Genomic DNA, 27,489 nt, shown 5'->3' on the forward strand with positions numbered 1-27,489 from the left:
ACAGAAAAGCCCGGGACAGACACTATGGTACCCAAGGAACACTCAACAACTGAATTGCTCAGGTTGGGACTTTTAAACAGACAATAAAAGACTTTCACTGCCTAGCTCATGGGGCTATGGGATGGGGGAACAGAGAGAATGAGCCTGAGGACATGGGAGTGTACAGAGTCCTAGAACTACCTGCCCTCCTTGAGACAGAGGTTACCTGATCCAAGGCAACACAAGGAACATTGACCTCTGGTGGACTGGCCCATAGAACCCATTAGGGACCCTTGGTCACCACAGGATGGGGTTCATGGAAATAACAGAAAGACCACAAAGGACAAATGTAACAGAAAAAACTGGGCATGAGAGAGCCGATACTTAATGCCCAGCTTATTAGGCCAGATAGAACTCTACTCACAAGACAGCGAGGATGGCACCATCAGCTAAGTGCTTGCTGTGAAAGCATGAGGACCTCTTAGGGATCTGCTTCACCCACATAAAACTCCAGGTGTTATGACACGGGCCCGAAGCCCAGCATGGGGAGCCTGGAGAAAGAAAGATCCCTGGAGCTTGCTGGTGAGTCCATCTAGCTTGGTCAAATGGCTCCAGGTTCAGGGAGAGACTCTGTCTCAAAAAATAAGTTGAAGGAGAAACTGAAAAAGACAGTTAAATGTTTTCTCTGTTGTCTCCTGTTTCTATTTTTTAGGCTTACACTTTGATAGTATATTTACTTGACAATATTTTAATTATGGTGTTAATTCTACTTCTCATTTCTTAGCTTAAGAACTTATTTATTTAATTATTTTGTTGTTGTTTTGATGTTGTTGTTTTGTTTTTGAGACAGGGTTTCTTTTCTCTTTATAGACTTGGCTGTCCTGGAACAATATATATTTTTTTAATAATGTGTAATATTTTATTTTTAATAATGTACAAAGTTGATAATGTGTTTATGTAAATGGTATATAGCATGTGTTGAGGTTGCCGGGGTCCCAGGCATGAAATCCCTGGACCTGAAGCTACGTACAGGAGGTGTGAGTTACCTGATGCGTTATGAATTTTTCCATTGTTTGTGAAATTTTATTTTTTCCCATCTCCTACTCTTCTCTCTTCCCCTGCATAATTTCTCTGCTCTCTCTACTATCCCCTCATTTATTTAACCTTGTTTCTCCCATTTTTCTGTTTTCTCCTCCCTTTCCTGTATCACATTCATTTATTATTTTCATATTGAACCTAAACACTTTTCTAAGTGGTAATTACATTTATTTACTTGTTTACTCATTTAGTGTGAAGGGGTGCACATGAGCCACATTGTCCATCCACTCTTCGTGAGAATAGGAACTTCCTTTTCACCAGGAATCTTGTGGGTCAAGCTCAGGTCATCAGGCTTGGCTGCAAAGTGCATTTACCCTCTGAGCCATCTCACCATTTTTAACCTAAATATATTTTAATAGAGGAGTTCTTTATTATTTGATAATTTCATACACATAAAAAATGCATCTTTATCAAATGCACCCATTATTCCCCTCTCCCACTGCCCAAGGCACCACCAACATATCTTCCTCCTTTTTTTTAACTTTTAAAGAAAATACTTTATTACGTCATGAAAAAGATATTTAACAACTAGGTTCATTGTTTGAATCAAAAAAAACAAACAAACAAAAAAAAAAAAAACACCTGAAAATTTATCCACTAGACTGCATGTGGGCATCCTGTTCTACATGGGAACAGAAAGATGCTAGCTAGGACTTCTATGCATTGCACAGTCTGAAAAAAATAAAATAAAAAAGGAGTGGGGAGAAGATCACATGATATTGGGAACCATCTCACATTATTTTTTTTTTAATCTACCAAGAAACATTTTAAAAAGAAAACCCTTTGTTTCTACAGTAGCTTTAGTCTGTAGTTCTTAGGATGACTGTATTCCATTGAAGACGTGTTAGTAACAGGAAGCTTCGTTCCAGCAATACCATGTGCAAATATTAATAGAAAAAATAAAATAAAATATTGTATCTCTTGCCATCACCCCGGCAATCAGGACCATATTTTGGAGAACTGTTTCGCTTGGGAAAAAAAAAAAAAAAAAAATGATTAAGCTGTGAGTTTGGCCTGAAGCTCCATCTCTGCCTCCTGTTTGAGCGCAATATCCTCTAGAAGCTGGAATCGGCTAAAATCCTGGTTGAGGTCCAGCGGAGTTGAGGGAGGAGTGTTGAAAAGACCGCTCTGAGGGTTTGGACTCAGTCCAGATTTGCAAACGTCCTCTGTGTACATAAGAGAGGTGTCTGTAAAGTTGCTGGCCGCTCTTTGCTGAACATCTGCGCTCTGTCCCACAGCAACCCGCTGGCAGAGAGAGAAAGGCCCATCTTTCAATGCAGTGACAGTGGTATGGCAGATCACTGACGGGCGAGCCAAAATGGATCCTGGGGAGGAAGGTTTGGGAGACACTGGCCTCCCTAGGGTTGCGTTGGGGCCAGCTGAAAAATGAACCGGGCTCTCTTCTAGACCTGGCGTGTTTTTGATACCCCTTGGAGCTTCTGAAATCTTGCCCCACCGCGGGAAATCGTGAACTGATTTGGATCTTTGCCATCGTTTCTCAGCATGTCAAAGAGCAGCCCACGGCGGGGCGTTGATGAACCAGTTACAGACCTGTAGTGTGGACAGGTGTGTCTCCTGCGAGAGCAGCGCTTTCTCGTGCTCAGCGGGATCGCTTTGCATCTGTGTTCATACAGCCAGCCCCCCAGGATCTGGACTCCTTGGGCAGGTTGCCTGTCCTCCTTCTCTTACCTGAGGCTGCTGAAGAGGAAAGGTCCAGGGAAACGGCCAGGCCGTCTTCATCCTCAGTTTCACTGCAACAACGCCGGCTGGCAAGCCCATCTGCAAACCGCCCGGAATGCTGCACTTTCAGGCACCTGGCCGGTGATGACTCACTGCTGGGCCCAGGTGCGGGACTGATGTGGTGTGGGGAGGGGGCCGCAGCCCAGACCCCCCCTCCTCCTTTTTATTGTTAACAATCCGCTGAGATAGATTAATGGTTGGTACTGTCTGGTGGATGGTCACTGACCTTGACGCCTTGATCTCGTGCAGGTAGCCATATCTGCAGTGAGTTCATGGGTGCCGTAGCCATGTCACGTCCCAAGACAGCATTTCACACTTCCCAACCTCCAGCTCTGCCGTCCTTTCTGCTTCTCTTCTGAGATGTGCCCTGAGCCTTGAGGGGTGGCGTTGATAGAGATGTCTCATTTACAGCTGATTTCTCAACCAACACTAATTCACAGCCCTTTGACAAGTTTAGAGTCTCAGCACTGATTGCCAGTCACCACAGAGGGAAACTTCTCCAGGCAAGGCCAAGGGCAGCGTTAATCTATGGGTATAAACATACACTTTCAGAATGCAGTTTCTCATTTAGCAAAACAACAGTAACAAGTTCCCCTTAAGGCCTGTGTCCCCCTGGGCCATAGATATTTGACCAGGTATACAGTACCGGGACGAATTTCTTCCTGAGGAGCAGGCCTCAAATCCAACTCAAAAGAAGTTGGTTGCCCCCATAACTTCAGTTGGTTGCCCCCATAACTTCTGTGCCACTTTTGTACCAATGGGTAGACCTTGCCTGGAGTGTCAGTCGGTATTACATCATGCAAAGCTGGCTATGCGGGTACCACTGATGTCTTTTCTCCCCCAGTGGCCTACATAGTACCTTCCAGCACTATGAAAAGTAGCCACAAGAAAAATTTTCAGGTCAGTTCATGCTTGATTTCTCTTTGCCCCGCAACCAAAGTGTGTTGTGTCTTCCATGAGATCTTACATCTAGTTATGGTGAGCAAAGAAAAGCAATGGCAATAGCTTGTGTTGTAATCTCATGATTTTGTTATCAGCACATTCAGGGAGTCTATGCTCAGACTCTTACTTTTTAGGCAATTGTCTTACAACTAGTGGGTTTCCATATACCTTTTCCCATGTATTCTTAATTTTTGATTAAACCTTCTTCTTCCCTTCTTCTCCACTCCCATCCCTTAACCTTAAATTACCTTAGATTTTATAATTTAAACCTTTAACTTCTAGGATCCAGCCTGGTCTACTTACATTTATACGATATGTGTTCTACTTCATCCCCTTAAGAGCTCTTCCTTTTTGCCTCCCATGGGCCCTTTTTAGCTTCCTGGGATGTACAAATACGCCAAATTAAATACACAAATCTAAAACTGCAGAGCTGTGGCCCTCAGAGAAGGAAAAATAAGCAGCGTTTGTCTCTCTGGGCCTGGGTTACCCACTCATTATAACATTTTCCTGCAAATGTCATGATTTTATTGTCTTGATAGCTGAATGACACTCCGTTCTGTATGTGCACCACACTTTCACTATCCATTCATCCGCTGATGGACATACAGGCTGGTTCCCTCTCCTAACAGAGATGTAGATAGAGCAGTGATGGAGATGGATGTGCAAGTGTCTCTGGAGAAGAAAATGGAATCTTTTGGAAATATGGATGGAGTGATAGGGCTGGATCACATTAGCCTTTTACAGACACTGTACACTGATTTTCAAAGTGGTTCCACAATTTTGCAACCTCACCAAATGGGTGTTATTCTTTCCTCATATCCTTGCCAGTATTTGTCATCATTTGTTTGTTTGTTTGTTTGTTTGTTTTTATCTTAGCCATTGTGAATGGGATGAGGTGTCATCTCTAAATAATTTCTTAATATTTGGGTTATTTTAATCTTACTATATAAGAACACAAATATGCAAATTTATTAAACAAATGAGTTATTCTCTAATAGCCCGTTTATTTCCTTGTGAGGCTAGAGTTCCAAGTGAGGCCTTGCACATGACAGGCAAGTATTCTACCAATAGACTAATGCCTTCACCTTATGATAGCATTTTAGTTTTAAGGAAGCCAATAATCTGACTATTCTGAAATTCTGTACACATGTTATTTAATTGCCACATCTGTCCTTCTACCACAAATAATAAACCGGAGATTACATCTCATCAGAATTCTGACAGAATATCAATGAAATTGATTCTTCAATGTTCAACATAATCTTATGTAGCAAACCAATATTCGCATCTTTTCTAAGTGGTTAATACTAGGTGAGACTCAATTTGAGCCCCTTAAGGAAATATGAAATTCAGTTTTCTTAAGTATTAGATGTATTATTTATTTTACTGCAGGTGGAGCCAGAAGAAAACTTGTGTGGTCTGTTCTATCCTTCCAACAAGTGGGTTCAGGGCATCAAACTCAGATCCCCTTCCTTGGTCACCAGGATCTTTACCTGTGGAGGCATCTCACAGCTCCAGCCTGAGTGAGCCAGGACATGGCAGAAAGCATGGTGGAGATGCTCTCCGAGGATGCTGAGCTGATTGTGGACTGCACAGGACCAGCACGGCTAGGGAGACATTTCTCTCAGGTGCACACAAGGAAGGAGGAATAGAGAAGAGCCCCTGCACTGGGAGACAGAGAGCAGGTCTGCAGCCTTGTAGTGGTTTTAGTTTGCCTATCTCTGATAGCCAATGATGCCGCACACTGTTTTAAATGTTTATTAGCCATTTGTATCTCTTTTTTTAGAATTCTTTGTTCAGTTCAATGGCCCAGTTTTTATTGGGTTTATTTGTTTGCCTAGGGCGTACTTTGTATACTTTAACTAATCCATCATCAGATTTCTAGTTGGCAAATATTGTCTCCCATTCTATGGGGTGCTTTTTCATTTGACTGACAGTTTTCTTTTCTACACAAAAGCTTTCTAATTTCATGAGCTCCTATTTGATGACTCTTGTGCTTATTTGGGTCTGGGTCAGGGTCAGGGTCTGGCTCGGAAAGTCCTTGCCTGTGCCTCTGTCTTAAAGTGTGCTCCTCCTTCCCTTTCCCTGTGGCACTCATGAACTCACAGTAGCTGTGTTTGCAGTCAACACCCCAGCGTGGAGAGGGAAAGGGCTCACGTAGCCCCACCCACAGATGAGCAGCCATAGGCAGCTGGTGGATGCTGAGGGAGAGTCAGTTTTCTTTAGTGGGATGGGTCATGGTGGTTGGCCATGAACGACGCCATGACCATAGGCATATGGGCAGCACTAGTATGACTTAGTGGGTTATTTGTCTCACCAACAAGACTGCCCAGACATGAGCTAAGAAAGGATTACCAGTGAACACACCAAACTGGACAGGGGAAAGCCTGTGAGGACTCAACCCTACTCAAAGAACTACAGGCAAAATGAGGAAAGCTGAGAGCAGGGGAGATGGTCCTCCCCGGGGAAAAGCACACCTATTGTTTGTTCGGTGCCAAATGCTCAGGCCTGAAAACATACATGCAAGTGACATTAAACAGGCTGAACAGGTTATGTTTAGGAATATGTATGTAAATGCATGAATATATATACATACAATAACAATTAATGAGAACAGAGGCCATGAATTTGAAGGAGAATGGGGAGAAGTATGTGGGAGAGTTTGGAGGAGGCAAGAAGAAATATAGTTATTAAATTATAATATCAAAAAAAAAAGAAAAACCTGTACTCACATAGCCATATCCATACACAGACAAAGACAATTTTAAAATAATACAAAATAAAAATTTTAAAGGTCTGGAAAGATAGTTCAACAGGTAAGAGCACACACTTCTCTTTCAAACGCCCTGAGTTAGGGTCCCAGCACCCACATTGGGTGGCTCACAACTACCCACAGTTCGAGGGGTTTCCAAAGTCTCTGCCCTCACCAGGCACCTGCACTCAATGCCCCCACGAACACACGGGCGCACAGGCACAGGCACTTATACACAAAACTTTGAAATTAATAAAGATAAATTTTAAAAACAAAAGAGAAGACATAATTTGGGAGGGTGGGGGGAAGCTTGAGTTGGAGAGGATGGCTATTATTGAAATACATTATATTCATGTATTAAATTACCAAGAAATACATTTTGAAAATTTAAAAGGGGAAATGGCAGTGAATTAGAGAACGGAAGCAATAGAGCACTGCTGAGCGGGTATTATGAATAAAGTTTCTTCTTTTTTTTTTAATCCAGTGTGTTATCAGTCTGAACTCAAAGGCGGCCTGAATGCCTGAGACTTGCTGACAGTGTTTCAACAGAAGCCCTTTGTTTTGTTCCAAAAAACAGGACAGGAAGCGCAGCTGGGTTAGACAGAGCGAGTAGCTTTTATTGTTTCTCTGCCCCAACACATGGCAGCCTTAGCCAGGCACCTCAGCCAAGGGAGCAAACAGCGTTTGTCCCTGACCAGCGAACTGGGATGCATTCAATACTGCAACTACCTGGTTTTTTCCCTGTCTGTGCCCCTGTGTCCCCAATGTCTGGTAACCAAGTTGGGATGTTTGAGCTTTAGTTTCTATTTCCAGAACCAGGAAAGGGGGCACCAGGCAAAAGAAGGTGTTTGGGAATCCGCTGTTAAAACGGAGCTGAAGGAAGCAATTCCAGAAGTTGTCTAGGGACGTCAGGGCTCAGCCCCAAGTTAAGATGAACCAGCTAACTCTATAAACAGGATGTTTACACTGAAGGCTTGAAAAGGCGTGCATTAACATAAGGCTGTCCACTAGATGGAGCAAGTTTGAACCAGCTTCAACTAGCACAGCCAAGGCTTGGTAGTGATATCTTTCTGGCACCAGGTAGAAAGAAACCATGACTGAGCTTACCCAGTCAAAAAGACATTAATGTTCTCCATAGGTGCATCATAATCAAAACTTCCAGGGCACCATTCACAACTGCCATCCACATGAAGAAATAACAAGGGGAATCAGAACATCTCACGGAGAAAAAGAAAGTTAATAGAGCTATCAAAGTTTTGTTGTTTTTTTTTTAAGTCAATGAAATGAGAAAGACTTGCTACTAACTCGGAGAAAGTATTTGTGAATTAAGAATCAGACCTTTCTCCACAACCTCTCCAGCATGTGTTGTCACTTGAGTTTTTATCTTAACCATTCTAATGGGTGTCAGGTGAAATCTCAAGGTCGTTTTGATTTGCATTTCCCTGATGAGTAAGGATGTTGAGCATATCGCTGTTTCCATTCGATATTCCTCTATTGAGAATTCTCTGTTTAGCTCTGTACCCCATTTTTAATTGGGTTACTTGATTTGTTGCTGTTTAACTTCTTGAGTTCTTTACATATACTGGATATTAGCCCTCTGTCAGATATAGGGTTGGTGAAGATCCTTTCCCACTCTGTAGGCTGTCGTTTTGTTCTGCTGACAGTGCCCTCTGCTTTACAGAAAAATTTCAGTTTCATGAGGTCCAATTTATTGATTGTTGATCTTAGAGCCTGTGCTGTTGGTGGTCTGTTCAGGAAGTTGTCTCTTGTGCCAATGAGCTCAAGGCTCTTCTCCACTTTTTCTTCTAACAGGTTTAGTGTGTCTGGTTTTATATTGAGGTCTTTGATCCACTTGGACTTTAGTTTTGTGCAGGGTGATAAGTATGGATTTATTTGCATTTTTCCACATGTAGATAGCCAGTTAGACCAGCACCATTTGTTGAAGATGCTGTCTTTTTTCCATTGAATGGTTTTGGCATCTTTGTCACAGATCAGGTGTCCATAAGTGTGTGGGTTTATTTCTGGGTCTTCTATTCGATTCCATTGATCCACCAGCCTGTTTCTATGCCAGTACCATGCAGTTTTTTATTACTGTTGCTCTATAGTACCCTCCTCCATTGCTGGTGGGAATATAAACTTGTACAACCACCTTGGAAATCAATTTGGTGCTTTCTCAGACAATTAGCAGTAGTGCTACCTTAAGAACCAGCTCTACCACTCCTAGGCATATATCCAAAAAATGCTCAAGTACACAACAAGGACATTTACTCAACTATGTTCATAGCAGCTTTATTTGTAATAGCCAGAATCTGGAAACAACTGAGATGCCCCTCAATTGAGGAATAGATACAGAAATTGTGGTACATTTACACAATGGAATACTACTGAGCAATTAAAAACAAGGAAATCATGAAATTTGCAGGCAAATGGTGGGAACTAGAAAAGATCGTCCTGAATGAAGTATCCCAGAAGCAGAAGGACAAACATGGCATATTCTCACTTATAAGTGGATATTAGACATATAATATAGGATAATCATACAAAAATTTGTGCACCTAAAGAAGCTAAGCAAGAAGGAGGACCCTGGGTAAAATGTTCAATCTTCATTCATAAAGGCAAATGGGATAGACATCAGAAGAAGGTGAAAATAAGGAACGAGACAGTAGCCTACCACAGAAGACCTCTGAAAGACTCTAACCAGCTGGGTATTAAAGCAGATGCTGAGACTCATAGCCAAACTTTGGGCAGAGTGCAGGGAATCTTATGAAAGAAGCGGGGGATAGAAAGACCTGGAAGGGTCTGGAGTCCACAAGGAGAGCAACAGAACCAAAAAAATCTGGGCACAGGGGTCTTTTCTGAGACTGATACTCCAACCAACGACCATTCATGGAGATAACTTAGAACCCCTGCACGGAGATAGCCCTTGGCAGCTCAGTCTCCAAGTGGGCTCCCTAATAAGGGGAGCAGGGGCTGTCTCTGACATGAACTCAGTGGCTGGCTCTTTAATCACCTCCCCCTGAAGGGGGAGCAGCCTGACCAGGCCACAGAAGAAGACTATGACAGTCATAATGAGACCTAATAGACTAGGGTCAGATGGAAGGGAAGGAGGTCCTCTACTATCAGGGGACTGGGGGAGGAGCATGGGAGGAGATGAGGGATGGAAGGAGGGAGGGGTTGGGAGGGGATGAGGGTGGGGCTACAGCTGGGATACAAAGTGAATAAATTGTAATATATAAAAAAATATATTAAAAAAATAAAAACAAGATTTCTTAAAACTTAATAGTGAGAAAACAGGCAACTCAACTTTATAAAAAGGGCTACAACTTAGATATACTGCCAACAGGAAGCACTGACAATACTGTCAACATCAAGGGAACTCAAATTAAAAGTTCGCACCTATTAGAATTCCTGCTGCTAGGTCCTCACCTAAGAAAAGTAAACCTTGGAGCTAGTGAGATGGCTCAGACAGTCAAGGGGCTTGCTGCCAAATAGGACAACCCGGGTTCTATCTCTGGGGCCCACATAGTAAGAACTGATTTCTGCATATGGTCCTCTCTCCTTCACCTATGTGTATAATGACCATAGACAGACAGACAGACAGATATAAATATCAAATGCTGTGTTCATATAAAACTTTATGCAAACAACTGGGGAGACGGCTGGGTGGGGAAAGCGTGTGCAAGCATGAGGACCTGAGTTCAAATCTCAAGTGTGTGCCTGTAACCCCATATTGGGGACTGAGCCCCGGCACCTCGATGGCCGGCCAGCCTGTCCAAAATGAAAAGCAGCTCAGTGAGAGATGCTGTATCAGGGCAATAAAGGTGGAGAATGACAGGACAACTACACTAAGTCCTTCTCTGCCCCCTGAATGTTCACACAAGGGCAAGAGACTCACATGCATGCACCACAGACACATCCCATGCATATATACGTGCGCGCGCGCACACACACACAGTTTTAAAACTTCTGCACATGTATATGGTCATGGTCACTTTATTCAGAAGAAGAATCTGGAAACAATCCAAATGCTCATCCATTCACAGATAGGCAGGGGGTGGCACAAGCCTGTAATGAAACACAGCCATGTGGACACACAGACTAGGAGCGCATCTGACAAGATACCCTTTTAAAGAAACGAGCCTCAAAGGCACACACACTTCATGGCTTCGCTTGCCCAGCATTCCACAGAAGGCAAAACTACCCCGGCAGAGAACAGATCAGAGGCTCTGATCAGATCAGAGAACAGAGATGGCATTATGAACAGAGAGCGCTCACGGTGTGGCAGAACTGCTCTGTACCTTGTGTGTGATGTCATGTCCCCCTCTCCCTCACCAAAGCCAGGAGAACAGCTGCCCCTCGTGGTCCCTTTACAAAACTTGGAACCAACCTCATCCATGCTTTCCCTGATGATGAACTGAAACTCTGAGACAAAAGAAACCTTTCCTCCTTCCCCTGGGTCAGGTACTTTGGTGACAGAGGACAGTGGCACAACAGTCCCCAACAGCCAGCCCAAATACATCACCTCTGCCAGTCTCCCCAAAACTCCCTGCTTTAGCTTTTGCCTCTTTCCTACAGTGCCATTGCTGGGCAGGTTAGTTATTCTTTCTGCGTTAGCTTCCTAACAGCCTGCTCACTCCTTAGCCAGTGAGACTGTACCCTCCCCTCATACTGCAAGGCCTTTCAGTTTCCTTGCTTCCATCTTTTCCTTCTCTGCCAACTTCACTCCAACTTCGCATCCTCAGGGCTCTAGATTTAGCACCTCACTCTACACTATGAGGAGTCCTGTCCACCAGAGCAGCACATAAATCGTACTTCCTATCTTCCAAACCATAACTATAATCATAAAATATTCCCCGAGGAACCACAGAAGATTGCCAACTGCATCCTGAGAGAGGGGCCCGGAGGTCTGTGGTAAAGCATGAACAAAGCCCTGAATTGATACCAGAGCAGGGAAAAAAATAAAATAAAAAAATAAAACAGAGTTGAATTGAATCCTTTTATCTAAGTTCAAAGTTCAGTAGGTGTTCTTCAAAGAAAAACTTCAGGCATGCTCAGTGTGGTACTTTATTGGAAACTGGATGCATACATTGGTGAAGTAAGATCAAAGTGAACAGCATTTGACACTATCCTAACATCTATGCTATCTTCTTACATAACAATAAATCCCAGGATGCCCTTGACCTGGGTACCAAAGGGTGAGCTTTAATGATCTAGAAATATCTCCATATAAATATAAATCATAGCATCCAAAATAACCACCGTTGTTTTAGGTCAGGTTCAAAAGTCCTGGGAAATCTCTTAAAATAACAAGTACTTTAGGTGGCTGCAGAAGCTGGAAGGTTGGGGCCGTAGCTCAGTGGCAAAATGCTTTCACAGCATGAACAAGGCCCAAAGTTCTACCTCCAGTGCCACAAAAGATTAATAACGAAACCACGGAGTTAATGACAACAAAGCTCAGGCAGAAGGAAGTGTTCTGCTGTGGGGCACAAAAAGGGGCTGAAATGCTGGGTAAAAAACTCAGCCACCCCACATTTCGAACACTCCTAGAGAGTCAAAGCTAGCAGAGCCGTGAGATGCGGAAAGCAGGTCATCTCACCAATTCCTCTGGCACGGTGAAATAATGGCAAAGCTCTCCTTCAGGTTACACAAGAGTGGGGACTGACAGAGATGTTTTTGGAACGTGTGCTCATCTCTCTCCCCCTGACATACTAATACTAGCTCCTTCTCCCCAACTGAGAACAAAATGGAAGGAGTTTCACTTTGGAAAAAAAAGTAAGTGTGATTTGCTGAGGATGGGGTACACGGCTTTGCATGGTTTGGCATGAGGGATGCTTGCCAGTGTTACTCTTTCCCAGTCTCGCTCACCTCCTTTACCATCAGCAGCTTCAGGAATTTTTGGTTCTTCAAGCTTCTCATTACACAACAGCTGTGTGGCTTCACTGCACACAGGCAGCTTTCACCTCCACTAAGTCATGTGGTTCTCCCAACCCTGTGAGGTAGGAGGGCAGGGGTCATGACCCCTAGCTGAAAGCTAAGAAGCTCGGTACTCAACAAATTAGGTCTCTTGTTCAAATCTACGCTGTTGGCCAGCTGCAGAATCAAAACTAAAGCACAAGTCCAGCCCCTGAGTCTGCTGCTGTCTTTTTGAGAACAGGCTAGGGTGAGACACCATTGCACGCATCATCCATCCCACTTTCAAGGGTCTCAGACAGCCCCATTGAGAACCGGATGAGTCCGCATTCGATAGATGATGACTGCAGTGGCCGGGCACAGAAACAAGGAGGTCATGATGACAATGGTGGCCAGGATGATGAGGACAATGGCCCAGATATCCAGGATGTGCTTGGGAAGCAGGACATCCACAGGGGATTGGCTGATAGCATCCATGTTGGCCCTGGAATGGACAGGAAAGGAAAGTCAGTTTCGTGTACCCTCTCCTTGCCTTCCTCCTGGGAAGATCTCTAGTGGTGAAAACAGCATCATTTGCTGGGGTGTCCTATTACCAAGCATATGCAAAACCTTTTTTTTAATATTTTATTTTATTACATATGTGTGTGCGCATTCATTCACATGTCCTGTTCTCACCTATGTGAGTGTGTCTGCAGACACCAAAAGAGGATGTCGGGTCCCTCGCAGCTGGAGTTACAAGTGGTTACAGACTGCCTGACCTGTGTGCTAGGTCCTCTGCATGAGCAGCAAGTGCTCTAAACCACAGGGCCACCTCTCCTGTCCCTTATGCAAGGCACTTGTCTACTAACACATTCTGTCCTCATGACAACACCAACCCAATGGAGAGGAATTCCAAATAACTGTTCATTTTTGGTTTCTTCTCCTTTATCTTCAGATATTCCCATTTTATGTTGGAAATCAAAGCCATGCAGATGTCAATAATTTGGTCTAGGAAATAAATCCAGATGGATGAAACTTTCATGCTTACTGTTTAAACTACCAGTCTGTTTCCATCTGTAAAATGGTAATTCACTTGTTTTGGTCTTTGCTTATTCTTTTGGGGGGAGGGGTATGTGGGTACAAATACACATGTATGTTCTATGTGTGGAGGATATTGGACAACCTTGAATGTCAGTCCTCAGGTGTTATCCATCTTGGTTTGGGGTATTTTTTATTAATACATGGCCATATTTTTTAATTGAGCAAGGAGTAGAAAAGAAAGCCATTATCCTGGGCCCTGTTCAAGGCATCTTCTTGTTCCACAGGGTTAAGGTGTTTGGGAAAATCAAGGTGACACCTAGATGTGTACCCTGTGATGGACCCCTCACACTCTCCATCTCAACAGAATATAGTGTACTACACTCTGGAACCCGGGGGCACAAAGAGCAGCACTTTCTTAAACACAAACAAGAAAGGTGGCATACCATCACTGTGGGAAAGACAGCCAATTGCACATCTGTAATCATCCTCACCAGCCCCATTCAGTTCCAACTCCAAGCACACAACTTGGTTTCTGAGCCGGGGTCTCACACTGGGACCTAGGGTTTGTATACTCAGATAGGCTGGCTAGAAATCTCCAGGGATCTGCCTGCCTCTGGCTTCCTGGCTCTGGATTATAAGCACGATACAACTTTTTTCACAGACCCTGGGGGTTGACCGAACTCAGGTCCTTTTGTTCGTGGCAAGCACTCTACCAAAAGAGGCAATTCTCCAGCTCTCCTTATAAGACACTCCCCTTTTTCCAAAGAAAGCCTGTCTGCTTACTCCCTGTGGGTTCACTGAGACATCCACCCAAGCAAAGAGATGGGAGATTTGACTTAGGGGTGGCATGGTGAATCTCCAGAGCCACATTTGGGGATACACAAGTGACCCAGATTTGTCCACCAATTTCTTCTCTAGTACTTTTGTGCACAAGCTCTTGGAAAAGGGCCAGGGTGGCTACATTGAAAGACTGTATATCTGGTAAGGGTGGGGTTGTTTTGTTCACAGTAGAGCACCTGTCTTAGAGTTAAACACAGGTAGCACCTTGGTAGTTATCACCTGATGTCACCTGATAGTGAGCACATGAACCTTGCCAAGTTTGATGCCACTTGCAACCCTAAGACATGCCAATCATATGAGCTAATAATCTTCTACAGTCTGCTTAAACCAATACCCATTTTACAGCCTCCTTTGCACCTTAAAAAAAAAAAAAATGTTCAACACGCCTATAATACCAGTGTTTGAGACGATAAGGTAAAAAAAAAAAAAAAAAAAAAAGATCAGGAGTTTGAGACCAGCCTGGGCTACATTAGCAAGACCCTGCCAAAAACAAACAAACAAACAAAAAAAAACTATATTCATATTGATAATGATATAAATCAGTTGTTCTCAGATTTGGTTCACAATGCTTTTGGTGTCTTGGTAATTTGTTTGGTTTGTTGTTTTTGTTTTTGTTTTTTTTTTTTTTCCAAAGCACCACAGGCCAAAAAAATATCTTGCAGTTCCATGATCTAAGTAAGTAGTTAGGTTCAAACAACTGACTAAGTATTTCTGTCCTAACAGGTTATTTTTGCCTGTACCTGTTGAGCACTATGCGTTTGTATGTGTGTGGCTATGTGCATATGAGTGCAGGTGTCCTCAGCTGCCAGAGGTTAGGAATCACCCTGGATGTTGGTTTAGGGAATCAACCTCTGGCCCTCTGGAAGATCAGTATGTTGCTATTAGCTGCTGAGCCATCTCTCCGGCCCCTGGGAAAGTTTTTAAACTTTTGGATATGACTAGACAAAGCCATCTTCATTTCCTATTTTACATTAATTTTTGTCTAGTATTAACAATGTCATAGCAACCATCAGAAACAGCTGCATAAAATACTATTTTCAAAAACAACACAATAAGTTAAATGTCTAAGAGACTTCCAAAACCACTATTTCAGTCAAAAATGTTAATAACAAGGAAAAGACCAAAAACTGACAAATGAGACCTCATGAAACTTCAGAGTTTACTACAGCAGTGGAAACTGAGTAAAGAGACAGCCTACAGAATGAGAGAAAATCGTTGCCAGTTGTAAATTTGACACAAAGAATACACAAAGAACTGAAGGAAAAAGTAAACAAGAAAACACATAATCAGTTAAAAATGGCCTACAGAACTGAACAGAGTTCTTTTTTATTAAATTTTTATTTTTATATTAACTGCAGTTTATTTACTTTGTATCCCAGCAGTAGCCCCCTCCCTCAATCCCTCCCAATCTCACCCACCCTCCCTCATCTCCTCCCTGCCCCTCTCTAAGTCCACTGATGGGGAGGTCCTCCTCCCCTTCCACCTGACCTTAGATTATCAGGTCTCTTCAGGACTGGCTGCAATGTTCACTTCCGTGGCCTAGCAAGGTTGGTCCTCCCTTGGCGGGGCAGGGGGGGGAGAGGTCAAAGAACCAGCCATTGAGTTCATGTCAGAAATAGTCCCTCTGAACAGAGTTCTTAAAGGAGGAATACGAGTAGGAATAATTTTTTTAAGTGGCAAATATCCACAGGCATCAGGGAAATACAAATTTCATCTACTCTGAGATTCCATCTCACTCCAGTTAGAATGACTATCATCAGAGAGAGAGAGAGAGAGAGAAAGAGAGAGAACAAATGCTAGGAGGATGACAATGTGTCCTTATTCACTGCTGGTGGGAGTCTAAATTTGTTTGGCTACCATGGAAATCTATCTGGTGGTGTCTATTAAGTAAGTAAATAAATAAATAGAGGCCAGCCTGGTCTATGTAATGAATCCCAGGCCACCCAAAAATACACAGTGATAGCCTATAAGAAAGAAAGAAAGAGAGAGAGAGAGAGAGAGAGAGAGAGAGAAAGAAAGAAAGAAAGAAAGAAAGAAAGAAAGAAAGAAAGAAAGAAAGAAAGAAAATAAGAAAGAACGAACCTACCATATCTACCATATGACCCAGCTGTACCACCACTCCTGGGCATGTATACAAGGGCTCTGTATTCCACCAGAGATTCTTGCACATCACCCATGTTCGCTGATGTGCTACTCATAATAGCAAGGAAATGGAATCAGCCTAAATTTCCATCATCTGATGAATGGTTAGTAATTACATAGTACAGATACACAATAAAATTATATTCAGTGATATTTTTTTAAATTATGCTTGCAGGAATATACATGAAACCACGGCTCAGAAAGACATTGCATCCTCTCAATATCCATTCTCTTGATTCGAAGATCCTTGCATACAATTTTTACACATTTACATTTATGTGGAAATAAGTCTGTGTAGAAGCCAGAAAACTAGAAAGGAGCCTGTGGAACGTGGGGAGCGGGGAAGGCCACTTTAAGGGGTGAGGTTAATAGAACACATGTGATATGGAAGAGGAAGGAGGAATTCTGGGTGTAAAGTGTTCTGATACAGTTCACCAGCAATACAAGATGCTTTGGGTTTTTTGTTGTTTTGTGCTATTAGGTCATTTGAATTTTCGAACCATGAGCATGTATTGCAATCCCTTTATCTTGACTAAATAGAGGGGAAAATAGAATTGGAGGGGAAGTTCTTTGTGGTGTTCTGTGTTGAAAAGGGATAACCACATGTATATTTTTTAAACAAAATTAAGGTATGAGACTAGATCAGGAGTCACCAAATGTTATACACTATGGAAAATAAGAGTCACCTTGGGATGCAACAACAAAAACAACACTGCTTCCTAGGCCTGTATCTTGACTTACTGAAAGATGGAAGAATGGTTGGGAGACACAGTTTGTCCTGTCACCCAGGTGATCTGAGGTTTGGGAGGGCCTGGACTCAACAGGATCTCAGTCCTCTTCTAGCACTAAGATTTGAGAATTGGTGCCTGGCTGCTCTGTAGCCAGAGATTGCACACACTTGCTCATAGGGCAGCCTCTGGCAAGAGGCCCAGCCCCAGGACCGTCAGGCTGGGGCCTGCAGAGAAGGAAGAGGCATGAGCTACTTGACTCAGCCATAGAGATGGAGTCACAGAAGCCTGAGTCACAGGGGACACACGCTCTTCAAGAAACAGGGGGTGGAAAAAATTACTCTGTGGTCTCCTGATTGCATCAACAGCTAGCCTGCCTCAGGCCAGAGGAACCCCACAAAAGTCTTCCAGTAAGTCCGTTAACATCAAACAGTCTCTAGAACTTGAAATGCCAGGAATACAAGTTCCTTGGCTGATCTTTCCTAAGCAAAACCTGTCATTTACAGTAAAGCAGGCTTCGGGCTCATCCACAATAAGAAATGGACTAGGAAAGCCAGAGCCAGTCCTGTTTCACAGAGGGTGTGAAGGGGGAGGTCTTCAGTACTTTCCCTCCTACCCCTTCTGAAGTAAGCATTAAATCCCACTCCATGGAAGAGAACCCATGCCAGGACTGTACATCAGTCAAACACATAGCCTACCCATACCCCTGCTCCTACAAAACTAAGCAAGATATAGAAATAAGCATTTTTTTTATAACCTGTATCCAAGACCATACCAGTACTACTCTGGTGTAAATGAAATTATGGGTTTTGTGCATATGCAAGCACATGGACACACATACATATGTATGTGAGGGCAGTATGCATGAGCTAGCATGTATGCACATAGAGACAGGAGGTCCATGTCATAAGTCTTCCTCTATCAGTCTACACCGTATTTTTTAGAAACAAGGTCTCTTCCTAAAACTGGAGCTCATGATTTTGGCTAGACGGTCTGGCCAGCAAGCTCCCAGATCCTCCCATCTCCACCTCCTCGCTCTGGGATTGCAGGCATGCAGTGCCATGCCCAACTTTTTTACCTGGGTGCTAGGAATCTGAACCCAGGTCCTCACACTTTTATGGCAAGCACTTTAACCAGTGAACCATCTCTCCAGCACAAATAAAACTGGTTCTAGAACTCAAAGTGTGGGCTAGGGACAAAGCTCAGCCTCAGCTTATCTTGCATGAACAAAGCCCTGTTTGATCCCAGCGCTACATAAACTGGGCGCAGAGGCGGAGCGCCTATAATACAATACTAAGGAGGGGGAAGAGAGGAGGGTCAGAAGAACAGGGTCATCCTACGCAACTAATGAGTTAGTTGCCAGCCTGGGTTACATGAAACACTACCTCAAAATAAAAAAAAATAAAAAAAAAATAAAAAAAAAAACAAAAAACAGAACACAAAGAACCAAAGTGTGGAAACTGATCAGAGAAAACGCTTCAGTAGAAGACAGAGAAAAAGATGAGTAACATGAGTTCCTGTCCACTTGACAGGGTTGAATAAATAGCCTTGAGACCCTAAACACTACAGGTTCCCATTCCTTAATAAACACAATAACTTAAAAGCAATACTAAAACAAAAAAATGCAAAATTTACATGGTCTAAAAAGATTTTTCCCCTCCTAATAAAAACTTCGGCGGGGGTTGGGGGCTGGAGAAATGGCTTAGCTGTTAAGAGCACTGACTGCTCTTTCAAATGACCCGAGTTCAATTCCTAGCACCCACATGGCAGCTCACAACTGTCTCTAACTCCAGTTACAGGGGATCTGACACCCTCACAACATACAGGCAGGCTGAACACCAATGCACATAAAATTAAAAAATAAACAAATTATTAAATAAATAAATACAAACTCTGCCATGTTCTCCCTGGGCCACTGTCCAGGGAGAGTGGACAGCTGGAGGACTGTCAGGAATCCCATGAGCAGGGGTCAGAGTAAATTTCACGCTTCTCTGTCTTTTAGCATGGGGCCTGCAGCAGACTGTTTCTCCCCAGGTAACAGGCTCCAAAGACAACGAAAGAAAATTTTTGTCCCTTGGAGAAGAACTGAAGAAATCATTTTCAGCATCTTTAACTGCATGCTAGAAAAACTTGAAGGCAAGCAGGGCCCTCAGCCTCCGTGGCTGGCTTCTGTCTGACCTCACCCTAACATCTGGGTGTGTCGGTTCCTTATCACTGCATAAAAATGTGTAGCTTAGCACAGCTAATTAATAGCAATAGATCAATTTCCTTATCACTTACTTCACAGATGAACAGCTTGTAATTTCTGATTAATGGTTCCTGTTGGAATTTGTCCCAAACCATTTACGTCATGAATTTAATCCTACCATTAATAAAAACATGAAAGTTTCTATGACTACAGGCTATAAACAGCAGTCAATTTCAACTGTTGTCATTTTAAACTAGCAGACTTGATTTGCCTCATGAATGCACAATAAACTTCAACATGCATTCCAGAGATGTGCACTCTAGAAATAGCATAATGCACACCTACAATGCCAGCACTTCAGAGACGGAGGCTGGAGGATTAGAAGTTCAAAGTCAGCCTAGGATACATGAAACCCTGTTTCAGAAACTCAGAAGGGGGTGGAAGGGGCAGGCACAGGAACTAGTGCTGACTGGGACTCCGCACACACCACTCCTCCAACAATGCACCTGGCCACCTCTCTTCAACCTAAGAGTCCTCCCTGCATCAAGCTGCACACACACTGGACAAGGAGTAAGTTTCTCTTTCCCTTGGCAACCATCAAATTGGAACAATTTGCATCCAAACATACTCACACTTCATCTAGGTAAGAAGACAAAAGAGCTGATCCAGCCTGAACTGGTTCGGGTGCTTGTTCACTAAAGTAAACTGTGTCCTCTAGGACAATTTTTTGGGGAGAATCCCCCATTTACCATCTTATGCCGTGTGTAAGTAGTTAAAATTAATTGCACTGTGGGAAGGGACATTCAAAGCAAAGAAATGGATTTGAAACTGATGGAAGACAGCCACAAAAATTCCCACACTTAAAGCTTAAGGAACATGTGTGAGAGAGAGCAGAAAGCCTCTAAGATCCAGGAGATCAGGGAGTTTGCTGTGAGACCCTGTCTCCTAGGAATGTCAGAAGCTATATCCACAACTCTCACCAACATGACTTCCCAAATGTGAGCTGAACAGGATGATACCAATGAATATGCAAGCTGGAAGGGGAAAAGCCCATAAGGCCTCATGCTTAAACAAAGGACTAACTACAGGCAACTGAGGAAAGCTGGGAACGAATATATATATATTTATATGTATTTCACACATATATATATATGCAAGCATTAACAATTAGTAAAAAGAGAACATGAATTTGAAGGAGATACAGAAACGCTAAATAGGAGGATTTGGAGAAAGGAAAGGGAAGGGAGAACTATTATAATTAAGTTATCTTAAAAATAAAACTTAAGCTGTCAATCAAGATAGAGAACTTCATACAGCTGATCAAGAAACCCTTCTTGACCCCAATAACAGGAAGCCCCAGACAGTAACCAAGGCCCTGAGATACCTCACTCACATGGCCGCTGTCTGCTTTGATGCCGTGTTTGATCTGTTCCCTGGTTTGGCTTTGATCAAAGTTTCCTTGTTAAACTTTTGCACAGCTGTGTGAGCCTTTATCTCAGTTCTTTGATTAAGAGCCCCAGAACCTGTGAACCACGGAGGGCAGGAAAGATGGCTCAGGGGCTAAGAGCGCTTGCTGCACCAACATGTGGACATGAGTCTGGATCCCAGCACTCCCATAAAAAGCCAAGTGTGGCAGCGCACACACCTACAACCCAGGCTCTGTGGGGAGCACACACGGGAGAATTGCCAAGACTCGCTGGCTGCCATCGAGTTTTGAGTTCAAGTAGAAACCCTGTCACAAGGGAATAAGGTGGAGACTGATAGAGCAGAAGACCCAGAGTCCTCCTCTGGCCTCACACATGCACACATACACATGCACATACATCACACACACACACACACACACACACACACACATATATATATATATACACACACTACCACACATACACAGCCACACTAACACAGACAGACATACGCACAGAAGACAAAGAGAAGGATGGAGGGGAAATGAAAGGAAAAGTGGGGAAAGAAGGAGGAAACGGCATTAATCTCTCCCCCAGGCTCCTCCCTGGAGGGTGGTATGAGGCCTTGATTTAGGCAATTTACTGAAAGACAATAATCTCAAAATGACTACTGAGTTTTGTGTTCATTAACAAGAATAAGTGTACAGCTCTTTTTAAATGTACTTTGTCATGTTTGTTTTGCACTAAATGAGCTAGGTGAGGGGAAAGGGGGAGGAACTGTGGAGATAACGGAGGGGAAACAGTAGTCAAAATATATTGTATTTTAAAAAAAAAAACTTACTTTCAATTTTTAAAATTTAGTTTTTCTAGAAGAGGAAAAAATTGTACTTTTCCCAAATGTAAAAAAAATCTATCCTATCTAGAGAGTATGCAATTGATCTGCTTCAAAGGAAGGCCACACTGGTTGATGAGGAGACACCAAAATTTACTTCTGAAACTATTTCCCCCAGTAACCAAGTTCTTTAGCAAAAGACAGAATCAATGTGCTCAACCAATATCATCACATAGCATATTTAAATGACCTAATTTTCAGAGATTAAAATCTCTCATATATTGGTTGTCAAATCACTTTTTTCCTTTAGTTAAAATAGACAAAAATAAAAACTTTTTTAAAATGCCCATAAGGCTGGAGAGATGGCTTAGCCATTAAAAACACTTGCTGCTATTACAGAGGACGCGGGTTCAGTTCCCAGCACCCACAGAGCAGCTCACAACGCCCTGGAACTCCAGTTCTGGGGATCGGATAACCTCTTCTAGCTACCACCAGGCACAAAGGTGATACACAGACATACATACAGGTAAACACACAAAACAAAATGTGTTTTCAAGTTCTGTATCTGAAGTAACTAGGCACTGTGACACTTTCACCTCCAAAAACCATGGAGAAGTGGTTTCCCTTCAGACTTCTCAAACAGAGGGCATAAAACTAGTACTTATGTAACAAATTATATGTTTAAAATACACTGTGGCAAGTTTATACAGTGTTTGTATTTGCTCAGTGAAGGTAAATATTGAGTTTTATCCATAAGTTAACAAAAGCGTCACAAAATCCTGTGCTGGATGTATTCGTTTCCTGCTGTGGAAACCAGAGAAGTTAACCAGGCAAGGCTCTTAAAGGTCAGAAGTGGAAGAAGGACTTTGCTGGAGCACCTAAAAGTTTTACTGTTAGCCTTTTCTCAGTCCTTTCCCAGGCAGACCTACGGCCTTTTACAAGGGTGAATGTACACTGAGGAAAGGGAATAATCGGACTTTCTGGGGTATATCGGACACCGGTTCAGAACTAACAGTGATTCCAGGAGACCCCAGGAAGCACTGTGGCCTTCCAGTTAAAGCTGGGGTTTATGGAAGTCAGGAGAGCGATGGAGTTTTGGCTGATGTCCAAGTCACAGTAGGCTCTTTGGTTATTTCCCCGGTTGCAGAGCGTGCAGTTGAGATAAATATACTTAGAAGCTAGCAGAATCCCCACACTGGATCCCATTCCTCTACTCACCACTGCACTAAAGCTGTTCCCAGAATCCACGTAGCGCAGCATACAAGCCTGTGCAGTGCAGCCAGCATACAAGCTGATTCAGGCCAGTTCCACGACACGGCAGATTCCTACTGTTTCCGGCCAAAGGCCTTCTCAGATGTGGAGAGTTAAGAGACATGCAACCTAAAACTATCGAGAGCTCCAATTCTGATGATGGTAAAGCAAACAATGAACCAATCCTTTTTCTAAAGACTAGATAGAAACGCAGTGAAGCGTTACCAGGAGAGAACTGAAATCAAAGGAAGTGAGCTTGGCAGTTAGGGGCAGTATTTTCCCTCATGGAAAATTGCGACGGAGAAGTGAGGGCTTCTGGCAGAGTCGGGAGGGTCAGGGAGCGGGAGCCAAGACTGCCTGGATGGACCAGGGCGGGCCTTGGAACTGGGACCTGAGCATGCTAGGAGCCTGCTAAGAGTGAGCTGGAAGTACACCAGGCCTCCCAGAAGAAATCACAGCCTCTGTGACTCACCACAGTTCCTAAAATCAAACTCCTGTTAATCTAGATTTTAAGCATGTCCAGGTAACTGGCCCAAACAAATGCATCTTCCTGGAGGCAAGAGCATCAAACAATAAAAGCTTAAATGTCCAGCATAAAACCAAAATGACCAGAAAGGAAAAAGAGACAGTACAGAAAGAACTGAACTGCGGGCACTGCAGCAGGCCTATAACCCAGCACATGGGAAACAAAGGCAGAAGAATCAGGCATCCAAGATTGGTTTTGCCTCCGTGCCCTCCAGGCCAGCCTGGGCTCCCTGAGACACACCGATAATGCCCATCTGTATGCTTTTAAAATTTCAGAATTGTAAGGGAACAATTTGCCAGAGAACAAGAAAGAAAAAGAGCATACTAGATTTTCTAATAGAACCAAGTCAAAAATACTGGAACTACACTGTTAGGAATGAAAATTCAATATGTGGGCTTAGCAGCACCCTGGACGTAGGTGAATCGGTAACTGAAAGATTCACTACCAGGAAAAGAAAATACTTAAAATGAAGCAAAATTGAAGAATGGATAACACAAAGCCAATAAGGGACTCAGGAACTGGTGGCAAGAAACAATGGACACAAAACACAGGTAACTGGATGCCAGGGAGAGAAGGGTGGAGCAGAACCAAGGCTGGAATAAACAGGAACGCTGAGGAAAGGCAGCAGTTCATACACTAAAGCCCGAGAGACCCCGTGAAGATGAGTAAAATGATGTGCATTATAAAGAATCTGATGGAATTCAAAAATAAAAAAATAATCTTCAAATGAGAAACAACTGACTGGTTGCCAACTTTGTAACAGAAACAACACTTAAAGACAGAATGAGTCTCCAAACAGGTAAAAAGAAATAACTCCTACGAATTACGGGGAAGCAGGATATTTCTAGACAAAAATACATAAATAAAATATTCAACAGCAATAATGAACAGCAAAAGAAACTGAAGTAATGCACTTTGATTTTTCTGAGGCTGTCTGGCAAAGAAAAAAAGAAAAAATATTAGACTTGGCTTAATCAAAGTTAAATGCCATCCTCAGAACAGCCATTAAGAAAATAATAAAAGTATACTGGGGGATAGAAACTACTTTGTTTTTTCCCATTGTCAAAAAATCAAAGGGCATAAGTACAATCAGACAAAGCAGACTTCCAGGCAATAATCAGGATGGCAAGTCCCATAAACATAAAATTATTTTTAAATTCTATATTCATAATCTCATAATTTTAAGAAAAAATGGCCAAATTCATAGAGTGGAAAATTAAAACCAGCCCTCCCAAAGTATTTTAAAATAACTATGGGCCCAGATGTCTTAAGTTAATGGCTTTCTATAATATGTTATTCCAAACAGGAAAATAAGGCTATGGGTCCTACTCAGCCGTAGAATGTTTGCTTGGCATGCATAGAGCCTAGGTTCCATCCCTAGCACAGAAAGAGGAGGAAAACAGGAAAGGGGAAAGGCAGGGAGAAGGAGAGGGAAAATAATTAAATAATCACATCAGAATACAAGAAAACACAACATATACAACTATAAATAAGATGTTGCTACAAGGTAATTGCCCCATAGAGAATTATAAGTTGATCTCCACAAATTCGATCTCCTAATAGTATCCCCAATTATGCAGCCATCTGACTTAAGTAAGGTTCCATTAGCATCACTGACGTATGCAATTTCTGTCCTTGCTATTTCATCCCTTTGGCTTTAGTCACAGATGCAAACAAAGTTAATGAAGACAATAAATAGGTAAATCTAGAGGGTTATTTATTCTCATTTATGTAAGGCTCTAGAGGACTGAGGGCTAATAACATTATCCGGGTGAGCCTAATACAGTCTGTAGGAAGCCCTTTAAAAAAGAGGGTTTAGGAAAATGGCCGTGAGGAGGCTCTCCTCTAGGGTCTATGGCCTCTCCAGCTGTGGATAATTGGCTAAGTTTACAGTACCAGGCATGAATTCCTTCCTTTTGAGTGATTCTTAAGCCCTATTAGACACTGTTGGTTGCCTCCAAGATAAAACTGCCATTATTGCATCACTGGGGATATCTCTTTCATCCTGCGTGAGCTGTCCCAGAAGCAGAAAGACACACACGGTATATACTCACTCATGTAGACATATAACATAGGATAAACTTGCTAAAATCTGTACATCTAAAGAAACTAATTAAGAGAGAGGACCTGGACTAAAATGCTCAACCCCCATCCCAAAAGGCAAAGAGGAAGGACATCAGAAGAAGAAGAAAACAGGAAACAAGCTAGGAACCTGCCACAGAGGGCCTCTGAAAGCTTCTGCCTTGCAGACTATCAAAGCAGACACTGAGACTTACGACCAACTGTTGGGCAGAGTGCATGGAATCTTATGTAAGAAGTGGGAAATAGTAAGATCTGGAGAGGACAGGAACCCCACAAGGAGAGCAACAGAACCAGAAAATTTGAACACAGGGGTCTTCCCAGAGACTTATACTCCAACCAAGTACCAGGCATGGAGATAACCTAGAACCCCTGTACAGATGTAGCCCATGGCAGTTTAGTGTCCAAGTGGGTTCCATAGTAATGGGAAGAGGGACTGCCTCTGACATAATCTGATTGGCCTGCTCTTTGATCACTTCCCCCTGAGGGGGAAGCAGCCTTACCAGGCCACAGAAGATGACAATGCAGCCACTCCTGATATGATCTGATAGACTAAGATCAGAAGGAAGGAGAGGAGGACCTCCCTTATCAGTGGACTTGGGGAGAAGCATGAGTGAAGAAGGGGGAGGGAGGGTGGGACTGGGAGGGGAGGGGGGGTTATGTGGGGGGGATACAAAGTGAATAGAGTGTAATTAATAAAATTAAATTTAAAAAAAGATTCTTTTAATTTTATGTGTATGTCTGAGTGCCCACATGTACGTATGAGTACCATGTGCATGCCAGGTGCCCATGGAGACTAGAAAGGGTTACGAGATCTTCTGGAGCTGGAGCAGCAGACAGCTGTAAGCTACCACGGGAGTGGTGGGAACAGAACTCCGGTCCTCTAGAAAAGCAGCATGAACTCTTAACTGTTGCGCAATCTCTCCAGCATACACCTCCCCTGGGGATATCATGCCATGCTGGTCACTGTATAATGTATAGCTGGGTAGGATTACTGATTGTTTTTCCCTCTTGACAGCATGCATAGCACCTTCAGATTCTAAAGAGCTAGTCCTCAGCAAACAGGCTTCCAGGTCAGTTCCAGATCAGTTCCTCCAAGTCCTGTGTTTAAAGCGTGTGTGATGTCTTCAGTAACAAGATCAAGATCGTATCTTCAAGTTCTGGAAGGCAACCAAGGGCAATGGCCATAGTCAACATTGTTTGGGGAGTCTACTGGATTCCACCAACAATGCTGCCATTTTTCTAAACCAATGTAATATCTAACTGTATTCTAAATACTAATCCTTATACCCAAAGATAAGTCTAACTCTCACCCTCATCAAAAAAGCTTTTTGCAAAACAAGGAGACTATTACAGAGATCCAAAACTGATTAAAATGAAGAAAATACATGTCCCTAGCCTCCACTGAGATATCTACAGTGCAAAACCCCTACACCTAGGCCCAAGAAAGAGCAGAGAGAGGGCAGAAAGATTGTAAGGAGGTTCAGGATTCTCTGAGGACAGACACCATGAATTTCTACAGTGCAAATCCACCTAAAACAGCTTACAGTCCTGACATATTGAAGCTAAGGTAATAAACTTGTTACTTTTCAACAAGTTTGTGATACTCTGTTATGTATCGATAGAAAACCGATGTGGTAACACCACATCCACCAGATTGTGCTCTACACATGAGAGGAATGGGTTCTAGACATGTGCACAGACTTCAGAAACCACACTGGGTAAACCATGTAACCTGCCATCCATTCATTTCACATGGGCGTATGATGACCAGAGAAATGAAATGTACCAAACCTGATGATGACTCATCCTTGTCATCCCAGCACTCAGGGGGCAGAAGCAGGAAGAAAAACAAAATTCAAGCCAGCTGCTCTATATAGCAAGTTCCAGTTCCAGGACAGTCAGGGATATGTAGGAAGAAAGAAGAAAAAGAAGAGGAAGAGGAGGAGGAGGAGGAGGAAGAGGAGGAGGAGGAGGAGGAGGAGGAGGAGGAGGAGGAGGAGGAGGAGGAAGAAGAAGAAGAAGAAGAAGAAGAAGAAGAAGAAGAAGAAGAAGA

At 43.0% G+C, this 27,489-nt stretch overlaps 1 protein-coding gene and 1 pseudogene across 7 annotated transcripts in view; both read right to left on the reverse strand.

Annotated features, from left to right (window-relative positions):
• Positions 1–2,073: 2,073 nt before the first annotated feature.
• LOC129688093 (homeobox protein TGIF1-like) lies at positions 2,074–3,106 on the reverse strand (annotated as a pseudogene).
• Positions 3,107–11,559: 8,453 nt separating this feature from the next.
• The window catches only part of Smim3 (small integral membrane protein 3), a 29,720-nt gene continuing 13,790 nt past the window's right edge, over positions 11,560–27,489 (reverse strand). For 5 of the 7 annotated variants that reach the window (XM_055622462.1, XM_055622465.1, XM_055622467.1 and 2 more), the window contains one exon: positions 11,560–12,905. In XM_055622462.1, coding sequence (XP_055478437.1) covers positions 12,716–12,898 — 183 coding nt within the window. In that variant the 5' untranslated portion in view covers positions 12,899–12,905 and the 3' untranslated portion in view covers positions 11,560–12,715. Of the gene's footprint in view, positions 12,906–22,795; positions 22,816–26,463; positions 26,594–27,489 lie in introns of those variants that run through there. The other 2 variants (XM_055622466.1, XM_055622469.1) reach the window with 2 other exon arrangements.

Source organism: Psammomys obesus, unplaced genomic scaffold, assembly GCF_907164565.1.
Source record: "Psammomys obesus unplaced genomic scaffold, mPsaObe1.curated_primary_1811, whole genome shotgun sequence".
NCBI lineage: Eukaryota > Metazoa > Chordata > Mammalia > Rodentia > Muridae > Psammomys > Psammomys obesus.